This window comes from Malus domestica, chromosome 09, assembly GCF_042453785.1.
Source record: "Malus domestica chromosome 09, GDT2T_hap1".
Classification (NCBI taxonomy): domain Eukaryota; kingdom Viridiplantae; phylum Streptophyta; class Magnoliopsida; order Rosales; family Rosaceae; genus Malus; species Malus domestica.
In genome coordinates this window covers 3417033-3437711 of record NC_091669.1, presented here as the reverse complement: position 1 = coordinate 3437711, position 20679 = coordinate 3417033, and the positions used below count along the sequence as shown (strand labels likewise).

The 20679-nt window shown below is 37.3% G+C and overlaps 3 protein-coding genes across 11 annotated transcripts; all 3 read left to right on the top strand.

The window, feature by feature from the left end:
* The first annotated feature begins 2353 nt into the window (after positions 1 to 2353).
* Positions 2354 to 7444, top strand: LOC103442360 (polypyrimidine tract-binding protein homolog 1-like). 8 transcript variants are annotated; one of them, XR_011571203.1, is made up of 12 exons: positions 2354 to 2776; positions 3118 to 3327; positions 3771 to 3833; positions 3926 to 3999; positions 4113 to 4208; positions 5054 to 5111; positions 5212 to 5316; positions 5405 to 5486; positions 5573 to 5685; positions 5906 to 6410; positions 6738 to 6850; positions 6927 to 7444. XR_011571203.1 is itself a non-coding variant. In XM_070805091.1 (11 exons), exons 1-10 carry the CDS (start codon positions 2594 to 2596, stop codon positions 6377 to 6379), a joined length of 1458 nt encoding a protein of 485 aa, XP_070661192.1. In that variant the 5' UTR covers positions 2354 to 2593; the 3' UTR covers positions 6380 to 6410; positions 6738 to 7444. The 8 variants fall into 8 exon arrangements, 5 of the variants coding, with proteins under 5 accessions (XP_070661192.1, XP_008379363.2, XP_028963649.1 ...); XR_011571205.1 differs by adding an exon at positions 3572 to 3629 and having other exon boundaries at positions 2399 to 2776; positions 5573 to 5638; positions 6738 to 7444; XM_070805091.1 differs by having other exon boundaries at positions 6738 to 7444.
* A 3949-nt stretch (positions 7445 to 11393) lies between these two features.
* LOC103442361 (expansin-A10) lies at positions 11394 to 13125 on the top strand. Its single transcript, XM_008381145.3, has 4 exons — positions 11394 to 11502; positions 11657 to 11787; positions 12013 to 12301; positions 12448 to 13125. Exons 2-4 carry the CDS (start codon positions 11661 to 11663, stop codon positions 12755 to 12757), a joined length of 726 nt encoding a protein of 241 aa, XP_008379367.2. The 5' UTR covers positions 11394 to 11502; positions 11657 to 11660; the 3' UTR covers positions 12758 to 13125.
* Positions 13126 to 15378: 2253 nt separating this feature from the next.
* On the top strand, positions 15379 to 18200 carry LOC103442814 (pentatricopeptide repeat-containing protein At5g39680). Of its 2 annotated transcripts, none has more exons than XM_008381614.4 (2): positions 15379 to 17734; positions 17833 to 18200. In XM_008381614.4, exon 1 carries the CDS (start codon positions 15470 to 15472, stop codon positions 17603 to 17605), a length of 2136 nt encoding a protein of 711 aa, XP_008379836.4. In that variant the 5' UTR covers positions 15379 to 15469; the 3' UTR covers positions 17606 to 17734; positions 17833 to 18200. The 2 variants fall into 2 exon arrangements, with proteins under 2 accessions (XP_008379836.4, XP_070661190.1); XM_070805089.1 differs by having other exon boundaries at positions 15379 to 17723; positions 17833 to 18028.
* The last annotated feature ends 2479 nt before the right edge of the window (positions 18201 to 20679 follow it).

Genomic DNA, 20679 nt, shown 5'->3' with positions numbered 1-20679 from the left:
CAATTTAAAATAGGTACAAACTAAACATAAAAATATATGATAAAAAATTTAGTCATAAATATAAATATACTAATTGTAACATTTTTAACACTATATGAATATATTTAAAAATAATAATATTTTATTATTCAAATAATTAATAATGTTATTAATACCCAAGGACCTTGATCAAAAATTGAAAATGAATATGATTTTAATCAATTGAGTAACAAAAAGAAGGATGTGAACCTAATTTTCCTATAAAATTATAAAACTAAGACCCTTCTCAGTTTTTAAATGTTACGGTTCATTTAATGATATTTGTAATTCATTCTCGCATCAAATTACGTCGATACTTTCATATATTACGGGTAATGTAGGAGACATCTTTATTTTTCTCAGAGAAATCCTTAGAATTACCACTAGCTTTCAATTCACTTCTGACCATCAAATGAAATGTGAATAACCTGTCCTCCTCTTTGGGCGCTTCTGGTTTTGTAGGTGCTTGAAACAATTTTGTTTTCTCCATATTACTATATCTCTAGGGTCAATACTTATATATGAGGAACTACTGAACTCAATCACTTGCTACGGTTACTAGATTATGTATTATTAAAAAAAAAATTTTAATACAGGTGTGACTTCAATAGTAATTATCATTTGCACATAACAAATATATTGCTAGACCAATAATTAGCGAATATAAAGTATAAAACTAAGCTTGTATATCAAATTAAAGCATAGTTTGTAACGAATGTTATCACATGATCACATCCTACTACATTTTATGCGATTGTATATTTCTAAATCTACATATAATTTAATACTCATTTTTTCTAGTATAGATAATATCGTTTGTAAAAACAAAAAAAAAAACTCATTTTGCTTTAGTTTCCTAATTAGGAAATTAATATCCACTCAATATAAACAACCTACGCACGTATTTATGAGTAGTTAGTGATAAATAGCAATTATCTCCCAAACAAGAAAAACTTGTGTGGGGCTTTACTTGCCACTGGATTTTGTTAAATGACACTACAATCCAATGATGTATATTTTTTTCTTCCTAAATTTTCCCTCTGGTACGTTTATGTTTTACTGTAGAAGTCTTCAGTTTCTTCTCTCTCCCACTTCTGCCATCATGTTAAAGATGGATAATCAACCAAAATAGTTGTACTTCAACCAAAATAAACTAAGGAAGAAAAATGAGAGAGAATGAGAAGAGGAAAAAAATGAAAAAATGAACAGACAAATTTTGTTAAACATCAAGTATGTGTTAGGATATATATATATATATATATATATATTATCATATTTTCATTTCATTATGGATGGAGAAGATAGTTTAATTTTTTTTCACCATTATTTACTCTTATGAAGGAAGGAAAGGCAGAGTGGGGAAGAAGCGGGCAGATAAAATTTGGGAATAAAAAGGGGAGACAGAGGAGATCAGAGGAAAAATGAAATATTAAATTAATCTTATGGTGTATATCAATTAATAGGAAATATAATTATGAGAGTTTTAAATATTGAAGAAAAAAATAAATATTTAAGACTTACCATGTAACAAGTTTTGATTGGATTATAGTGCCACTCAGCAAAGTCCAATGACAAGCAAAGCTCCACACAAGTTTTTCTCCTCCCAAACCATATAAACATTTACTTTTCTCTCATAAAATCAAAACATTTACTTTTTAAGAAAAAGTAATATAAGTAGACCTGTTTTTTAAATCACATTTGGAAACCATAAAAAATAAACATATGAATTAACACTGAATGATTTAATAATTAGCAATCATATCATAGAAGAGTAAATTGTAGCAATAGTCCTTTAACTTTAACTCAATTAGAGCAATGATCTCTTAACTAAAAATCCATTACCATTGGTCCCTCAACTCATCAAAAAGTACAACTATGGTATCTGAACTAAAAATCATTACAATTGTTTCCTCAACTTTAATCCAACTAGAGAATTAGCCCCTGAACTTTAACTCAATTGGAGCAATAGTCCATCAACTTTAACCCAATTGTAGCAATGTTTTTTTCAACATAACTCATTTTAACAAAATTCTAACGAAGTTGACGAAAATGACTATATAGCTACACGTTTTGATTAGTTAAGGAACCCCAATTGTAGCAATGGTCATTCCAACATAACTTATTTTGACAAAATTCTAACGAAGTTGACGAAAATGATTATAACTACACATTTTGATGAGTTAAGAAACTAATGATAATGAATTTTTAGTTGAATAACCATTACTCTAATTTGATTAAAATTAAAAAATCATTGTTACAATTTACCCATGGTATAATTCACAAAATATAATTTAAATAAATAGTAACGTAGCGTTACCTAACAAAAAAACCCCTCCACCAAGCAAAAACGGCGTTCGCGAGGACATGACGCGCGTCGCAGACATATTTACCCTCGTCTCTTATCGATAAAAATCCTCCCACCAGACGTCCCCAGTTCCCACCCAATCCGACCCAAACCCACAATTTTCACGGTCAAATCTCCCACACTTTCTCGACGGCCAAACACCACAATCGCTCTCGCTCTCTCCCCAAACCCTAACCCCCAATCCAACTTGGTCCACCCTTTCTATGCCCTATGTCGACATCGGGTACGCCGCAGTTCCGGTACACGCAGACGCCGTCGAAGGTGCTCCACCTCCGCAATCTCCCGTGGGAGTGCGCCGAGGAGGAGCTCATCGAGCTCTGCAAACCTTTCGGCAAGATCGTCAACACCAAGTGTAATGTCGGCGCCAATCGCAATCAGGCCTTCGTCGAATTCGTATGCTCCTTCTCACCTTTCTCCGTTCTGATTTCAGTATTGTATTTTCTTTATTAATAAATTCATTAAATTTTCCAGATTTTATGATATTTCGCTTTGGAATTTTCAGTTAGCTGCGTAATTATGCGAGTATACTTATTTCTTGTAAGGATTTAATACAAGCCATTAATTTTTTTATAAATTTACTAAAAATTTCCAGAAATTATGATATATGGCTTCAGGGTTATCCAGTTAGCTGCCTAATATGTATGAATGTTCTTATTTCTTGCAAGGATTTTATGGTATATATTTCGCATCGCTCAATGTTTATATGTTGATGAATGTGATTATTAATTTTGCAGGCAGACCTAAACCAGGCCATAAATATGGTTTCGTATTATGCTTCATCCTCGGAGCCTGCCCAGGTCCGTGGTAAAACCGTTTACATTCAGTATTCAAATAGACATGAAATTGTCAACAACAAAAGTCCGGGAGACGTACCCGGAAATGTCTTGTTGGTAACCATCGAGGGTGTTGAAGCCGGCGATGTGAGCATTGATGTTATTCACTTGGTAAGTGTATTTTGGCCAACATTTGAGCATATCTTATAATATATTTGCAAAACCTTGTTTCAACCTGCCTGGTACATGTCTAGAGATCATGAAATGCCGAGTTGTTTTCTAAGTCATGGGTTTCTGGATAAACATTTACGTTTAATTTACGTAAAGCAGAATTTTTTTTTTTTGCCCCTTTTATTGAAATCAGTTGAATCACAGATGGTTATGCCTCTTATTTAAATTCTTTTGTTGGAAGCAGTTTGGAATTATTATCATGTACGTCATACTCCTTACTAAGGTCACGCATATATGCACAGGTGTCATTCTGCACTTATAACTCATCTGTTTGGATTTTTTTTGCTGCCCATAGTATTTTCATCGTGGAGGGTTTCTGCTGTTGTCTTGTTTCCTTTCAGTATCAATGTAATACATGTATGATGAACCGAACCATTTTTCAGGTGTTCTCTGCTTTTGGCTTTGTTCACAAGATTGCCACTTTTGAAAAAGCAGCTGGCTTCCAGGTTTGTATTGGATGATCTTTCTTAGTTTTGCATATGACTTGTATTCGAGATGCTTTGTGCTTCATTCTTATTCTCTCATTTTAATTTTGCAGGCATTGATTCAGTTCAGTGATGCTGGCACTGCATCTATGGCAAGGAATGCGTTGGATGGAAGAAGCATACCCAGGCAAGCAATCTCCATATGCTCCCTCTTCCCACCATCATTTTTCTCATAGAGATCAGTACATCTGGAATAGTGTGTATTGTTGCTAATTTTGGCATGTAATGCTTTGCATTCAGGTACTTGCTTCCAGAGCATGTCGGTTCCTGCCACTTACGTATTTCTTATTCGGCACACACTGATCTGAACATCAAGTTCCAGTCTCACCGAAGCAGGTAAGAAACAGAACCAGCAGGTCAATAATCTTTCTTTTTTTCTTGCTGGCTTCATTTTTCTGTCTCTGATTGTGTCTATTTCTACACTCTTTAGTTGATTTTATTGTGTGTAAAATCAAATGCTAATTGGTGTGTGTGCCTTTTGTCATCTAGGGATTAGTGAAGCCTGGTAGCCAGAACACAGATGTGTTTGTCATGTCCATTTAGTAATTCCTTGATCTTACATGTTGGCCTTTATGTATTTGTTAATTTCATTGTAGTTAGTGTTGCTCATTTAATATTGTGGGAAATGTTCTCTTCTGCCTTGATCTTACACGATCACACTCTTTTTCTTTTCCAACACATTTTTCTTGTTGGGATGGCTTCGTGTCAGTGTCTTGTATCTGCCACATATTCCTCTTTATACTAAATGATCGCTTCTCATTCTACAATTAGAAAGTATCTGTAATGTATTTTAGAGAACCCGACTTGTCTACTAATGAGAGTTAAAAACTGACTTAATCGTTCCAGTATTTAATGAATTTAATAGTACATCTAAAAGTTGAGGACAACAAGGTGATTAAACAACACTGCCACTAATCATCAAACTTCACCGAACATCATCTTTCTAGCTTTTTTGGCTGTCTTATTATGGTGTTAATGCCTTGCCTTTATCATTTAATCATGGCCATTCTTAATAAGCGTTCTTCAATTTTTTTTGTAAAACGATATCTACCTTTTTGTTTGGGCTTCAAATGGCTTTACGGACATGTTTCTACTTTGAGGCAGTTTTTTACACTCTCACATCAGTTCACATGTGTAGTTTTGGCTTAATTTGTATGATTTTTGTTGCATTGATCCTGTAGGGACTATACAAATCCGCTCCTTCCTGTAAATCCTACTGCAATAGAGGGAATTATGCAGGTATCTTCTTGCTTTTAGAATATTTACTTAAACATATATTATGTAGTATTGGATATTACTACCGAAGCCCAACATTGCTCTAATTTGCTGCTATCTCCAGCCTACTGTAGGTCCTGATGGAAAGAAGAAAGAGCTGGAGAGTAACGTGCTTCTTGCTTCAATTGAAAATATGCAATATGCTGTCACAGTGGATGTTATTCACACGGTTAGGGTTTTCACCTTTCATGTATTTTTAAGTGCTCAATTTACTAAGAGGAGTTGTAGATATCATGATCCTTTCTTATATGCTACAGGTGTTCTCTGCGTTTGGCACTGTCCAAAAAATTGCTATATTCGAGAAGAATGGTCAAACACAAGCATTAGTTCAATACCCTGGTATGTCCTCTTTCAATACGACTCTTTGATTTGTCACTGATCTTTGAGAATTCGGCTGTGGCTAACTTGTAAGTTGTTATTCTCAGATCTCAATACAGCAGCAGTTGCCAGAGAAGCTCTAGAGGGACACTGCATTTATGATGGTGGCTATTGTAAGCTTCATCTATCATACTCTCGTCATACTGATCTCAATGTAAAGGTATAAATGTGAGTTTTTGAGTTAAACTGTTCATGAGAATAAAAATAAGGAAATTGTAAAGACATCCTTAGAAGAAAAAGCGGATTTGTTATTGGTCGAAAAACGATTTGGTCCTTAAATGTATGCTTCTTGACACTTACCTTTCCATCTGATTATCTCAATGCATTCCCAAAATATCTTTCCTGAGATTTTGATTGCTTGTATTTATTCTTACTTGCAGGCGTATAGCGACAAAAGTAGAGACTATACGATCCCAGATGCTAGTTTGCTTGCGGCGCAACAAGTTTCTGGTTACACTCCTCCTCCTCCTGGTGCTTGGCAGAATCCTCAAGCTGCTCCAATGTACCAAGGCAATGAGTACAGTGGTGCAGCTTCTGTGCAGGCCCAAGCTCCTCCAGGTCCTCCAGGACAACCCTCATCATGGGATCCAGCCATGCAGGCAGGCAGATCAACGTTTGTTTCGGCTCCTAGCACCTTTCCCGGTCAAACATACCAGGCATCATCCGGTCCTGTATATTACTCTGCAGCAATGCCAGCGGGTTCTTCGCCTCTCCAATCAGGTCCAACTGCTTCAGGTATGGGTTCTAGGGGAATGCCTCAGCCAGGGGTTCCACCCAATGCGCGACCTGGTGGTGGTGCTTCATCTCCAGGGGTTCGGCCTCCTGGTGCCTCACCATCGTACTACGGCCAATAGGACGTAGTGTTTTGTTTTCTTTAAACGAATGGTGGGTATTGCCGGGCTCATCTTTTGTGTATTTTTGTTGTTGTTGGGAATGCGTCCGACCCCAAATTCGATTTGCAGTGTCTGAAACTCAGCACTGCCCTGCTTTGATTGGAACCTGTTCTTTTGGTTTTAGTTTGAATATCCCATATATATTCTGTTGTTTCTGAAGTACATTTTTGTATCCACACCTTCAATTTGAAGTCCCGGGAACCTGAGAACGGTTTCAATATGCTTAACAATAATTCGATGTCCCGTTAACTTATTCTTGGGATTCTGCTGTGACGGTTTTCTTAGTGAATCATGCATTGTCTTGTGTTTTAATCTTCAGCATGATGGTGCATGATTCGTTTGGACCGCAACGCTGACATCCTGTGCTGCTGTGGGCCAGTAGCATACGATTTTCACTATTTCCACGAACCGTATGGAGAATTCAACCACCAAGTAAATTCCAAAAGCCTGTAATGTAAGGTCAATTACTTGGTTGGCCTACTTCATTTAAAACAAGAGAGTTGTGCAGGCTTGTGGTTCAACACAACACGAACAACTTTCTCACAGTACCAGTGGGTCCGCACCTGAAGTTGATCAAACTCTGTGATCAAACCCCAATGGCGGAGAAAAACTTGAGTGCAACCGAGCGTCTATTCCTTGTGCCCATCTTTCTTCGAGCGAGGAGCATAAAGTAACGTACACTGATTGCGCCTAAGATTTTGCCTCGATGGTGACTGGAGAGCTCGAGAGCTGTCGGATCTCAAACATCCCAATGTGAACCTGTCTCAAGATAATCTAGTTGAATAGTCAACAAGATTGAACTCTTTGCTCAAATTCTAATGCTGCAAAACATCATAGTATATCACCACATGAGTACACTTGCTATACAATATATTCAAAGAATCTGTCTGGTAACTGGTTGTATATCGTTTTGTGCCTAAACTCTCGGAATGATTAGCTTCGATCTTACCGTTGTTTTTTCGTTGATTGTAATTTTTGTCAGTCTTGCCATTAATCAAAAATCGAAGTTTGTGCGTTTCATCTTCATACATGGAAGTCATTTTCTTTCGTTGCATTTTTAAGGAACATGGCAAATCTTTACTTAATAGTTAATACTTCTGTAGAGTTACTTGTAATTAGTATATTGCAAATTGTAAATCCCCATAGCTTTAAAATTGAAGTGCATAAATCACTACCATAGTATTATAAATGTTTAATCAATCAGTAGTGAAAAGTTTTAAGAATAAGTCATACATCAAAGGAAAGACCCACAGCTTTAAAATTTTACGTACCACTTAAGCATCCAGATGCTGTCAATTAGTTGGTTTGTCCTTGCAATTTCATACAAGCTCCACCAAAATCAACTCAAATAATTAAGTTATTTCACATATATACAGATGTGACATTCTGGTCTTGTTAATTTACTATGCAGCATTGGCTAAAAATATGGTTCCTCCATGTGGGTTGGTGATGTTGTACCGCTTGCCAAGTTAAAAGTTTACCAGAAATCTATTATCAAAAGTTAACTAAATATTCATTGAGATTTTTTTATCTTTTAGTCAAAATAGTTTCTAGGATTGTAATAACTCTTCAATTTAGTTTCTGAGATTTAAAATTGATAGAAGTGGTCCATAAGATTGTCTAATGTCAATCATTTTGGTCCTATAAAAAATTTCTGTTAAATTGAAGAAACCACCAGTTTAATTGGAGGGGTTGATTTGACAAGAATACCATCAAATTGACGGAGTTTTTCACAGAATTACCAAAATGATTGATGATGTACAATCTTAGGGACAATTTTTAGCGATTTTCAATCAGAGACCAAAGTGAGGAGATATGTCAATCTCAAAGATCATTTTGGCTAAAAAAAACCTTTTTTTTTTTAAATCAACTGGGAGGGGAGTCCGAACTTAGAAAGCTTTGAACATTAGAAAGAGAAGGTAGACCGAGAACTATATATATAGTTGGTCAAAAGTCATACCCTTGTTATGGTCACAATAAACTTGAGCATGATCAAGAAATTGATTAATTACATGTTTACTTATTAGTAATGACGGAGTAAGAAATTGAAAACTTAGTAATAACGGGAAGTAAAGAATGAGAATCAGATCAATTACCTCATTGTAAATCCAATTCTTAGAACTAACAAAACATACAAATAATAAGCTCCAAATTAGTAGTGTGGTAATTTACCTTTTTGGTGATGTAAATGAAGGACAATGAAGGAGATAGAACATACACGTTTTGCGCTTATTACTCGATTTCACCTAGGCAATCCATATGTCATATGCCCGGTCGGAGGCAGACACAAGATTAATTAACTAGAGCCACGAACTTTCTGGATATATTTAGCTGTGCATTGGAGATTTGGAGGTTAATATCTAACTATGACATGGTCTAATATAGTCTAACGGTTTCTGGTCGAACTTGATTATACATTATACTACTCTTTGATTTTGTTGATATATATACCGTTAAATCAGCATGTATGGTCTAACTTAATGGCTTAATTTAGGAGTGTAATCTAGGGTCTGATGCAGATGTTTGTGCTATATATTAATGGAGAAGTGTAATCTTACCATTCAGAAAATGTATATACATCAGTATCTGTAATTCTGTTGTTCATGTGTCACATGAGGTGAAAGATATACACATCGTGACATGCAAATTAGGGTTTGTCTCTTTCTCTGTATTCAACATATGTGTTTAATGTATTAACTGTTATGTGAGAAGAGATAGACGTTTATGTACAACACTTGATGGTAGGGTTTCTATCGTGTTGCTGCACATGCATATGTATTACACGTTACGTCACATTCAATAGGTACTCATCAAATTAATGATGGAGAATTGCCATCACATGGCTTTCGAAACGCAAATGCATGTGATCGAGAAGTATATATGCACGGATAACGGAAGCATGCACCATCTGCATCAAACCCTAGCAACAATTTATTGTCCATTATATCATCATCAGTCGCAAATATTGGCCATATTGATTTCAAATGTTTGTGAGTTCAGTTATGGTGAAAATGATGCATACTAACACTTGGGGTTGGGTGATTGATTAGGCCACTGTCTGGTAGGCTTAGCTTAATTTGCAAAACTGTTCAACATGGCTCAGAAAGCAAGTGTCCAAATATCCAGAAAAGCAAGCTCCTCATATAATATATATATATATATATGTGTGTGTGTGTGTGTGTGTGTGTGATGCAGAGTGAGTGAGTGAGTGGTGCATACATACGCTAACATCTGTCTTCCGACATGTGCAATTGGTGAAAACCTTGGCCTCTGCGTTGTTGACCATGAAGACCAATCTAAACCACTTCCAATCACACAGTTTACACAAATAAAAGAATAGCTTCAGTTGATTTTTACTAGGGAATGAGCACAAATAGGACTGAAGGTGCACTAAACGAAGGATAAAAGAGCACTAAATCTTGAAATTTATATACGATTTGTTGTTTGTTTAGTGTATATACTGCAGACTTACATATATTAAGTCATAGCCAAGTCGATCTATGCATATTAAACCCTAATTCTTTGTTTTGGAACAATTAGCGTCATGATATATATTATCTAATGATAATAAGGGCGTTGGTGTAGATCGATCACTGAGACGAGAAAATTGAAAGCATTAAGGCCCACAAAATTTCCTGCAAAGATCCGCTGTTTTCACCTCGACTAGACAAGATTTCTATTCTTTACGAACTTGACATCAAATCCAGACGCAGATGCAGAATAAAGTTTCTGGACATAAAGATAAAACCCACATGCATGACCACTTAATTTGCAAAATGGTTGTTTCTATTACACACCACCATATGTATTGGGCAAGGTTACCCCCATAGCTTTAAAGTCACTCACTCTATATCTATATATAGTTTGGCTTGTAATAAAATGGTATGTATCTTTCCCATACACCATGAGAGATTCATAGCTATGGGGTTGTATATCTTCTTGTTTTTAACTCTTTTTACATGGCCTGTTCATGTGATGGCAGGTTCATGTGATGAAAGGAATAGATCCGATAAACTATATAACCAGTTAAAAAAAAAAGATAATAAACATGAAACATTTAATTTAATTATACATGTGCTGTTGTTAACCCATTGGTCTGGAATGAACGGAATTTATCAGCCAAAAAAACTACAGCAAGGTGCACTTTGTTGCAAATGAAAACATTCAAGCCCTAGCTACTTGCAGTCTTCACAGGCAGTAGTACAAAAAGATGGAAATTACCTGCAACTACATGAACTGATTTCAATAAATTTGGAGTTTGGAGAGGAAATTCCACGTGGCAGGTAAATTAAGTGTAAATGTGAGTAGCTCCTAAAAATTTACCATCTTCAGTACCTTGTCTTCAGGACCAGATTATTTTACTATTGGAGGATAAAATTTTGAGCAGGTAAGAGGAGTGTCCAACAACGTATTTGTAGGGTATCTCTCACAAAGCATACCCCCATGCATTTAGTTCTGTATCGAACTCCATACTAGTCCTAGCCGTTATGAGAATTGCCCTAAAATTACTAGCTCTATCGAAATTTCTCTCCTATCTTGTTACTATGGGGGGTTGAGCCAAAATTACTCTCTGCCACTGCCACACATTGGTTTCACTACGGCAATTGCCAAATGGTGGAAATTAACTTGAAAACCACGCGGTTTGAACCCTAAAAACCGCTCTCTCAGTCCCCAAAAACTGCATTTATTGATTCTACAAACAACAGATATCGTGAGTCCCCAAAACCACTTAGCAGCATGCAGGGTCCCAACAGCTTTAAAATTGTCAAGAGATTTTTCAGTGTGGCCGTCACATAAGATGGTACACTTTGTGTCTCTATATAAATAGTGAGTTATGTATGTTAAAAGGTTAATAACTTAAAAATTATAATTTTCCACCACTTGCATAAAAACATGTGGTGTACCATCCGTGTTCCCGTCACAACTAAAAATTTCTCAAAATTGTCAGCTATTGTCATTTCAGGTGTGATGTTGACTGACTTCTATTTATTCTTCTTCAAAAACTATCAGACCCCCCCTCCCTTCCTCTTCATTTCCTCACTACTTCATCCTTTCAAACTTCATCATATCATAATTTCCTCTTTGTAATAATTCTCTCTTTCCTCTTTCTCCCATAACTTCCTTTTCTCATAAATAATACAGTAGTGTACTATTTACTACTAGCTAGTTTTCTTATATAAATATTAGTAACATTAATGCTAGAAGAGTTCATAACTTCGTACCCTCCTTTTTGTGCAGGAAAATGGCTTCCTTGGGGATTCTTGTAATTGGGTTTCTCTCACTTGTCTCTTCTGTTAATGGCTACTATGGAGGTTGGTCCAATGCTCATGCAACCTTTTATGGAGGTGGTGATGCTTCTGGCACAATGGGTATGCCTCGCTCTATGATTTTGATTTAATCAACCGAACGGTTATTAGCACTATAAAATATTCATAACGTACTCCTTCATTCGTCACTTATTTTCATTAGACAAAACTGCATGATGACTATTTTGGAGTGTCAATAACAGCAGCTCTGTCTAATCACTTATGGTAAAAGTAATACTTTTCTTCTATTTCTACTCTACTTATTTGGGCAAGCAATTAATGTTATAGGAGGGGCTTGTGGATATGGGAACCTATACAGCCAGGGCTATGGGACTAACACAGCAGCTCTAAGCACTGCACTGTTCAACAATGGCTTGACCTGTGGGGCATGCTATCAGATCAGGTGTGTGAATGATCCTCAGTGGTGCCTCCCTGGCTCCATCATAGTCACTGCCACAAACTTCTGCCCACCAGGTGGCTGGTGCGACCCTCCCCAGCAACACTTTGATCTCTCTCAGCCTGTCTTCCTCCGCATTGCTCAATACAAAGCCGGGGTTGTCCCAGTTTCCTACAGAAGGTAAATTAAATCTTACACATGCATAATGCAGCAAAGTTTAGGGTTCTATCACAAAATGTCTAGCTGTTATTAGTTGTGGAACCACTTATTATTACTATATTTTAATTTGTCAAGTTTCCGACTTGTTTTTCCGATGTGTTTTGTAGGGTTAGATGCAGGAGAAGAGGAGGCATAAGGTTCACAGTCAATGGACACTCTTACTTCAACTTAGTCCTTGTGACAAACGTTGGTGGTGCTGGTGATGTGCAATCTGTGGCCATCAAGGGCTCGAGGACTCGGTGGCAAGCAATGTCAAGAAACTGGGGCCAAAACTGGCAGAGCAATTCTTACCTCAATGGACAAAGCCTCTCCTTTCTTGTGACCACCAGTGATGGCCGCAGACTGGTTTCTTACAATGTTGCCCCTCCTAATTGGTCATTTGGTCAGACATATACCGGGAGACAGTTTCTCTATTAGTTAATTATATATCTCTCTGTGTATGGTTAGAAAAGCTTGTTTTACTATTCCAGTTTGTTTAGCTACATGTGGTAAAATGTAAGGGTAAAAGATGAAAAAGGTTTGCTTATTATAAGGTAAAAAATGAAAAGGGTTTGCTTCAAAGTGAGTGACCTTTTTCATTTGATTATAGATTTGTGAGTTTTTGCAGGTCATGGCTGGAATTATGCTGAAGCCTCATGGCCATATCTGCTAGAGTGAGAGAGAGTGAGAGAAAGAGAGATCTAGCTAGAGAGAGAATCTGTATGTAAGGCAGTCTGGTAGTGGAAATTTACCACCCGCTGTTAATTCATGAAGTTATGAATAATAAATAGAAGGGTTTTTTTTTTTTTAAGAATTACTACCAGATTAGCAAATGTAATAAACTTGGGCTGTCTATTGTGCGGCTTTTAATTTCATTCGAAGCCGATATTAATCTAAACTACTCTAATACATGGATGAACTTCAAACTGTGTAAAAAGAGCATGGACACTGTTCTGACGAATTGACCTAGTCAAGATCTACAATTACATTCAAGATTATAACCGAGTGTAAAAGATGGAGCCTACTTTGTCTGAAAGAAAAAATCTTAACTTATGCCTCGAAAAAAGAAGGAAAACCCCAAAAGAGAGTACGTATATTTTGTCATGTATCATCCATTTTAGTGCAGATAGTGAAACATTGTGGAGCTGTTTGCTCTTGTAATTATCAGAGTGAAGACAAACGCTCAACTGTTAAAAACAAAAACAACAGAAAGTACGAATGGAATAGAACATGGTGTCTCCAATCTCCATTCATTCATTGAGTGGTTGAAAAGTGCTTTATGGGATAGAAGATTTTAACTCAGCTAGGTAAAAGTGAGGAATGTTTTTGGTGCAACAGATATGGAAAGCAGAGGCACCGACACTATAACACGTTAACGGAGCCAGTGCTCAAATAAGATCGGGTTAGGGTTTCAAATGATTGCTGCAATTAATCTCTATTGGACTTCTGATTACATTTTTGTATTTGGTCCTAAAGGTAGGTAAAAGTGAGGACTTCTGATTACAATTAATCTCTATGGAACTTCTGATCTAATACAAAAGGTAGACTCTTGGCTGTCCTCTCCTTATACTTTTCACCACGTGACGTTTATATCATGAGAGGGAAATATATGTCGGTTGTATGCTAATTTCTTAAATATATTGTATAGTGTTAATTTTAAACAATATATCTCCGATTGTATGCTAGGATTCCCAAATATGCGGTTTTATGCTTTACTCTGAACACCTTCATTTTTCTCGTAATTGCACTGGTAAGTTGTATCACATCAAAGTCACAACCACATTGACATCTAGGCAAGCTGTGTGCAGAATGCAGATACCAAACTGGGATGCAAATTATCAAGTCAGGACAACCACATTTGACATATAGCTCGAATCTTTTGGAATTTTTGGTGCTTGCAATTTTATAAAGTCCAAGGAAAAACACTTATCCCGTGACTTGTGGGAGATAGAACCGGTTACGCGGCAGATTTTCTCACCGCATTAGCTGTGGCGATTTTAGACTTAGATTTGGGGCAACTACCTGATTCGATTTGGAGTGCATTGATGATTTAGTTTGTAGGTCCTTATGGACTTATGGTGCGTGATAGTAAAAGGGCACCTAATGTTTCATCGAACTCTGTGAGCCAGCTCACCAGCTGGTTGGTTGCATGACATGTATGGCCATCTAGATCACAAAACCGATATTGTTCAACTGTTCATCAATGCCAGCAACATGCAAGTCCCAGAAATGCTAGACCTAACTGTGCGTTGTGATCGGATCTGACTATTCATGCTTATAAAATCATAAAATAACAACGTCCAAAGCCGACTCACACGAGCATGCGCAGCTGATCTAATACTTTCCCATTCAACACACCTAATGGCCCTTATTTTAAGAAGAAAACTAACAAAAAGTACAAAAATAAAAACTTTAGTTTTAATGAAAAATGACAAATAAATGTGTAGTGAATAGTATCAAGAAAAAGTAAAAACTCCTTATTTTAAGTAGAGTGGACTGATTTTTTCAAAGACTTGTTGGTTCGGGCTTGATCTTTGACTCAAGTGTAGGAGGGATTTTCGGTGTATCCCAAATACATAGTAGTACACCAATGTCATTATACAAGTGGAGGATACTTGAAAATAAATTTTTTTTCTCCAATTATATAATGACATATGATGTACCACCCGTGTCTAGGCGTACTAAAAAATTTCTCCAAGTTTAGGGGTACTCTTAAGTACAACTAGCGGTATATTCCTTTACGGGCATCTCTCGAATAAATACTACATGTAACTCGTGATGGGAGAAATATTACTAAAAAATTGTTGTTTTCACACATTTTTTTAGTTTCTCATACACTTCTATTTATTTCTAACCATTGAATTGAATAAATCAAACAAAATCAAATAACTGGATTAAACAGGGGACCCCTTGTGTTGGGGTATTTCATGGGTCCAATTTGATCAACCTTAATACATGAGGTCTACTTGATTGTAAGTGGAGTACAGAAGACGTGATCTTCTGGATCGATACAAGTACAAACATAGGGGCTTTAAGCCCATAAAATGGTGGTATACTCTTACAAATTCATAGCCCAACCCAATATTAGCAAAACAAAACGAAGCAAAAGCAGAATCCAATAAAACTGAATCCAACGGCGACAAAACTTGGATGCAGAGCTTCATAGCAGCAATGCCCAATCTAAAACTCTCAAGAAACTCACACCTGCCATTTGTATTCAAACCAAAGCTCGTACCCGCCTCCATTGACGACCCCATCAAGCTTTTGAAGAAAGCAGCCGATACCAAGAACTTACGAACGGGAAAAACAATCCATGCCCATCTCATCGTTTCTGGTGAACCTTCCAAATCCGTTGATATATTTCAAGCAAACTCTCTCATCAACTTATATGCAAAATGTGACCAAGTTTCAATTGCGCGCCACCTGTTTGATTGTTTGCCCAAGAGAAATGTGGTTTCTTGGAGTGCCTTGATGGCGGGGTATTTACACAATGGGATGGCATTGGAAGTTCTTGGCTTGTTCAAGACAATGGTTTCAGTGGACGGGTTGTGCCCGAATGAATACATTTTTGCCACTATTTTTTCCTCTTGTTCTGGCAGTGGGAGAGTTGAAGAGGGGAAGCAGTGTCATGGCTATGTGCTGAAGTCCGGGTTGCTGTCTTATGAGTATGTTAAGAATGCACTTGTTCACATGTATGCCCGTTGTTCGGAAGTGGAATCGGCTATGAGGGTTTTGAACACTGTACCAGGTGGTGATATCCTTTCGTATAATTCAGTTATAAATGGGCTTTTAGAACATGGGCATGTAAGAGAAGCAATGGAAATGTTAGGCATGATGGTAAGCCAGTGCATGGATTGGGACAGTGTTACATACATTACTGTTTTTGGCCTTTGCGCCCGTCTTAAGGATTTAAGATTGGGTTTGCAAGTTCACGGACAAATGTTGAAGAATGATATAAAGTGTGATGTTTTTCTTAGCAGTGCAATGATTGACATGTACGGGAAATGTGGTAAGGTTTCGAATGCAGCAAACGTTTTTGATCGCTTGCAAGAACGGAACATAGTCTCTTGGACGGCAATCATGGCTGCTTATTTCCAAAATGGGTACTTTGAGGATGCATTAGGTGTGTTGTCGAAAATGGGAAACGAAGACATTCTTCCAAATGAATATACTTTTGCAGTCTTGCTTAACTCGAGTGCAGGTTTGTCTGCGCTAAGACAGGGAGACCTACTACACACCTGTGTTGAGAAGTCGGGTTTCAAAGACTATGTCATTGTCGGGAATGCTTTGATCAATATGTATTCCAAGTGTGGCAACATTCAAGCAGCAAATGAAGTTTTTTTGGATATGACATGTCGAGACTCTGTTACCTGGAATGCAATGATATCTGGATTCTCCCATCACGGGCTTGGCAAGGAAGCGCTAAATGTGTTTCAAGACATGTTGGCAGCAGGAGAATGTCCTAACAGTATTACTTTCGTAGGGGTTCTCTCTGCTTGCGCTAGTTTGGGTTTGGTGCAGGAAGGATTCTACTATTTGAACCAGTTAATGAAACAGATTGGCATTGAACCTGGCCTAGAGCACCATACTTGTATTGTGGGGCTCCTCAGCAGGTCTGGACAACTCGATCAAGCTGAGAAATATATGAGGACTATGCCGGTCAAGTGGGACATTGTTGCCTGGCGAACTTTGCTCAATGCTTGTCATGTACATAGGAATTATGGTTTAGGTAAGCAAGTAGCAGAGGTTGTTGTGCGAATGGACCCCAATGATGTGGGAACATATACGCTATTGTCAAATATGTACGCCAAGTCAAGGAGGTGGGATGGAGTTGTGAAGATCCGGAAATTGATGAGGGAAAGAAACATCAAGAAAGAACCTGGGGTGAGCTGGGTGGAGATAAGAAATACTACCCATATCTTTGTTTCAGATGATAACATGCATCCAGAGTCTAGTCAGATACATGAAAAGGTCGGGGAATTGTTGGCCAAGATTAAACCCTTGGGATATGTACCTGATATTGCTGCAGTACTACATGATGTGGAGGATGAGCAGAAGGAAGATTATCTTAGTTATCACAGTGAGAAGTTGGCTATAGCATATGGCCTCATGAAAACGCCTACAAATGCCCCCATTCGTGTTATTAAGAACCTGAGGATATGCGATGATTGCCATGCTGCCGTGAAACTTATTTCAAAAGTCACAAACAGGTTGATAATTGTTAGAGATGCCAATAGATTCCACCAATTTCAGGATGGGAGATGTTCTTGTGCTGATTACTGGTGATAACGGTGAAACCTTTAATCAAAGTGGATTACCAGAGAAGGAACATCTTATGCGTCATAGAGATCACTCCATGTAAGCATCCACGACAACCTAAGCATACAGAGCTTTCTTTGCAGAGGTCCGTGCCATGTAAGTAGTAAATAGTTTCTTAAAAAGATTATGAAATTCACACTCCTGTTCAATTTTTTTCAATGGTTAAAGATTTTGATTGAGTGTCTACCTTTCAGGTGAATACATCGGTTTCACATATAAATTGGGAACTAATCTTTTTTGCACTCAGACGATCATCTATCAGAATTGGAGCTCAGGTACTTTGTTTTATTTAAGGTAACTTTAACGAAAAGCTCCTAGTACTGTTTACTTTAACGAAAAACCACATTTTTACACTAAAAAGTCAATCCTGATACTATTCATTTTACCCTTTATTTTGTCCTTATCGTTAAAACTCAAAGTTTTCAAGTCATTTTCATTAGTTTTCAAGTCCTTTAATCATTTGTCAGCTTCCGTTGCAGATTCTATTCAATCAGAACAGCATTAAAGTTTCTTGTATGGTATCTGTTAGAAGTCAAATAAAATATGAGTTCTTTTTGTTCAAGTTTTCATTAGTAAGAAAGAATTATACTAAGACGTTAAAGAACAGAATACAGATGCATGAAATCTTATAAGCTTAACATAGAAGAAAAAAATGATTCAGCAAAAGCTGGCCTCCATAACTTTTACAAATTCTTTAAACTCTATCCTTCCATCTCCGTTTTCGTCAAAGGTCCTGATCATTTTCTGGCAGTCTTCTAGCTTTGATCCTTCCTTCAACCCCAATATGCGAAGAGCTCTCTGCAACTCCCTTGCATCGATAAACCCATCTTTGTTCTCATCAAACACGTCAAAAGCTTCTTTCACTTCCCCCAAGCTCGGCTCCTTCTCATCAAACAGCCCTGAAAGCTCATCGGAACTAAGCGTCTCCGGCAGTTGCTCACCTTCTGGACTGCAAAAAACTCCCAAGTCTCCCATCACCATATGCACATCTTCTCTTCTCAAACTCCCATCATCACCTCTCTTCTCGAAGGTCATCTGCAATCGCCTTGGCTCAGAAGCCGACTTCTTCTCATTCAAAACCTTTGTCGAGTTACAACAACTGTCTTGGGATTGGAGGAGAACAGACTGAAACCTTGAAAAAACATTCTGAACTCTACTTAAGCAGTTAGAAATCGCGTGCAACAAGATTGCATCGATCAAAACGAAGAAGGGTAATGTGTTCGAGTTAGAATTAGTCGACGACGATGTCTTCTCCATTGTAATAGAGTAGTATAGGCTGAAAAGCATGGATGTTAGATGTAAACAGCAGAAACTAGAAAACCAAGTTAGAGATCTCTTTGACAAAGCTAATACAAAGGGAGAAAAGATTAGGGTGTTGATTTACATTAAGGATCTTACTTGTGGAGGGAGAGATAGGTAGGGAGGTGTTTTATAGGGGACCAAAGATTGAGTCTTTCTGTTTGAAGCCATCAAATCAAAACTGGTCAAGCCCCGGAATATCAAGGAAGTTGCTTGTGAGTTGCTGATGCAGGTCTTTGGGAAGATATGGTGGAAAGTTGATGGAGATATATGGTCACCTTAGAAATTAGGCATTTGGCATAATGTATGTTGTGTGGAAGTTTCTATGTTTTTTGTGAAGGGAGATGTGGTGGGTCCGGCTGGACTGCATTTCTTTAGTCTGTGTCCTTTTGGTGGAGTACAGATCCTCTCCGGATCTAAAAAATTGAGTCTAAGGATCAAATGATCCGGGTCGTTGAAATTTGATCAAATGACTACAAACGGGATGCCTTTCTAAAATTATAATAATTATAGCCGTTGGATCAAATTTTAACGGTCCGGATCATTTGATCCTTAGGCTCAATTTTTTTAGATCCGTAGGGGATCTGTACTCCTTTTGGTGTATGTGGAGATTGTGTGTTGGGGAATCAGACGGCTGGTTGACTAGTTAATCAAATAGGAAATAGAAAATGAAAAGAAATCTCTTGAAGTGGGTTTCTTGGAAATTAGGGTCTGGTTAGGGCGGCTGTTGGTTCACACTATTTGCCATTCAATTTCCGTGCACTGATTTTTTTAAGAAAAGTAGTTGCTCATAACAACTCTTCTTACTTTCCTGCTAATTGGGATATAAAAATGTGTTGACAAATGAGTTATTTTTGCATATTTGTCAACTTGTGATTTGATATAATGAGCATACTTACCGGCTAATTGCAATCGATAATTTTTTTATTTTTTGGTGAGTTACTTCTGCATATATGCTGCTTACATTTTTAGTGTTATTTTATTTACTCTATGCAATTTGCAAAGGAAATGATATTTGCATGCCCTTTTTCTCCACACTGTTTATTTTAGTCAATGAGACTTTTTTTCGAAATATTTTATGGTGGTTTTACTTTTCCCATTTATCTTAGGAGAGATTTTTTAGTGTGCGAGAAGCACTGCTTAGTCCACCAAGTCTAATGATACAATTGATTAGAAAATTGAAAAGAAAAAAAAAATTTGCTACCAATTGTATTTAGACACTTGGTGTACCGAATCATGTTCCCGGCACACTGAAAAATCAAATGTTATATATGTGAAAAGTCAATTATGGACTCCTTAGGAAATTCCAAGTTACTTAATTCGTTGGTAAAACTGTAAAAGTTGTGGAAATTGTAATTTGAGTGTGGCCTTGGAATTTTGAAGTTTCAAAGGCATTTTTCCATGTTGATATTTAGTCGTTGCACGTTCCGCACACGTTTGGTTTTGCTAACGTGCGAGAAGGATCCGGTAGTTTTTACGTTCAATCAGGTTCAGGCCTCCTCTTCATTTGGGCCTGAGGCCCAATATGTAGGCCCAGTAGTTATTGGTTCAAGGATCATACTCCCCAATTTCTCAAAACCCATATCGCCAAACATGATAAGACGTCTACCACTAAAAGTCCCATACTTGGTCTAATGTTGAGATTAGGTCTGACAAACTGATCGTGCTTGTCGTGTTCATATTGTTTGCGTGTTAATGAGCTCTTAACAGGTAACCCAATGACAATCTGGCTCGTTAACAAG

Bases quoted from the DNA above. Each gene is read 5' to 3' on its own strand.
- LOC103442360 (XM_070805091.1), top strand. From the start codon at position 2,594: ATGTCGACATCGGGTACGCCGCAGTTCCGGTACACGCAGACGCCGTCG. The intron at 3,328-3,770 runs GTAAGTGTATTT...ACCATTTTTCAG, and splicing joins GCATTGATGTTATTCACTTG to GTGTTCTCTGCTTTTGGCTT. The intron at 5,686-5,905 runs GTATAAATGTGA...TCTTACTTGCAG, and splicing joins ATACTGATCTCAATGTAAAG to GCGTATAGCGACAAAAGTAG.
- LOC103442361 (XM_008381145.3), top strand. From the start codon at position 11,661: ATGGCTTCCTTGGGGATTCTTGTAATTGGGTTTCTCTCACTTGTCTCT. The intron at 11,788-12,012 runs GTATGCCTCGCT...TTAATGTTATAG, and splicing joins TGATGCTTCTGGCACAATGG to GAGGGGCTTGTGGATATGGG. The intron at 12,302-12,447 runs GTAAATTAAATC...TGTGTTTTGTAG, and splicing joins GTCCCAGTTTCCTACAGAAG to GGTTAGATGCAGGAGAAGAG.
- LOC103442814 (XM_008381614.4), top strand. From the start codon at position 15,470: ATGCAGAGCTTCATAGCAGCAATGCCCAATCTAAAACTCTCAAGAAAC.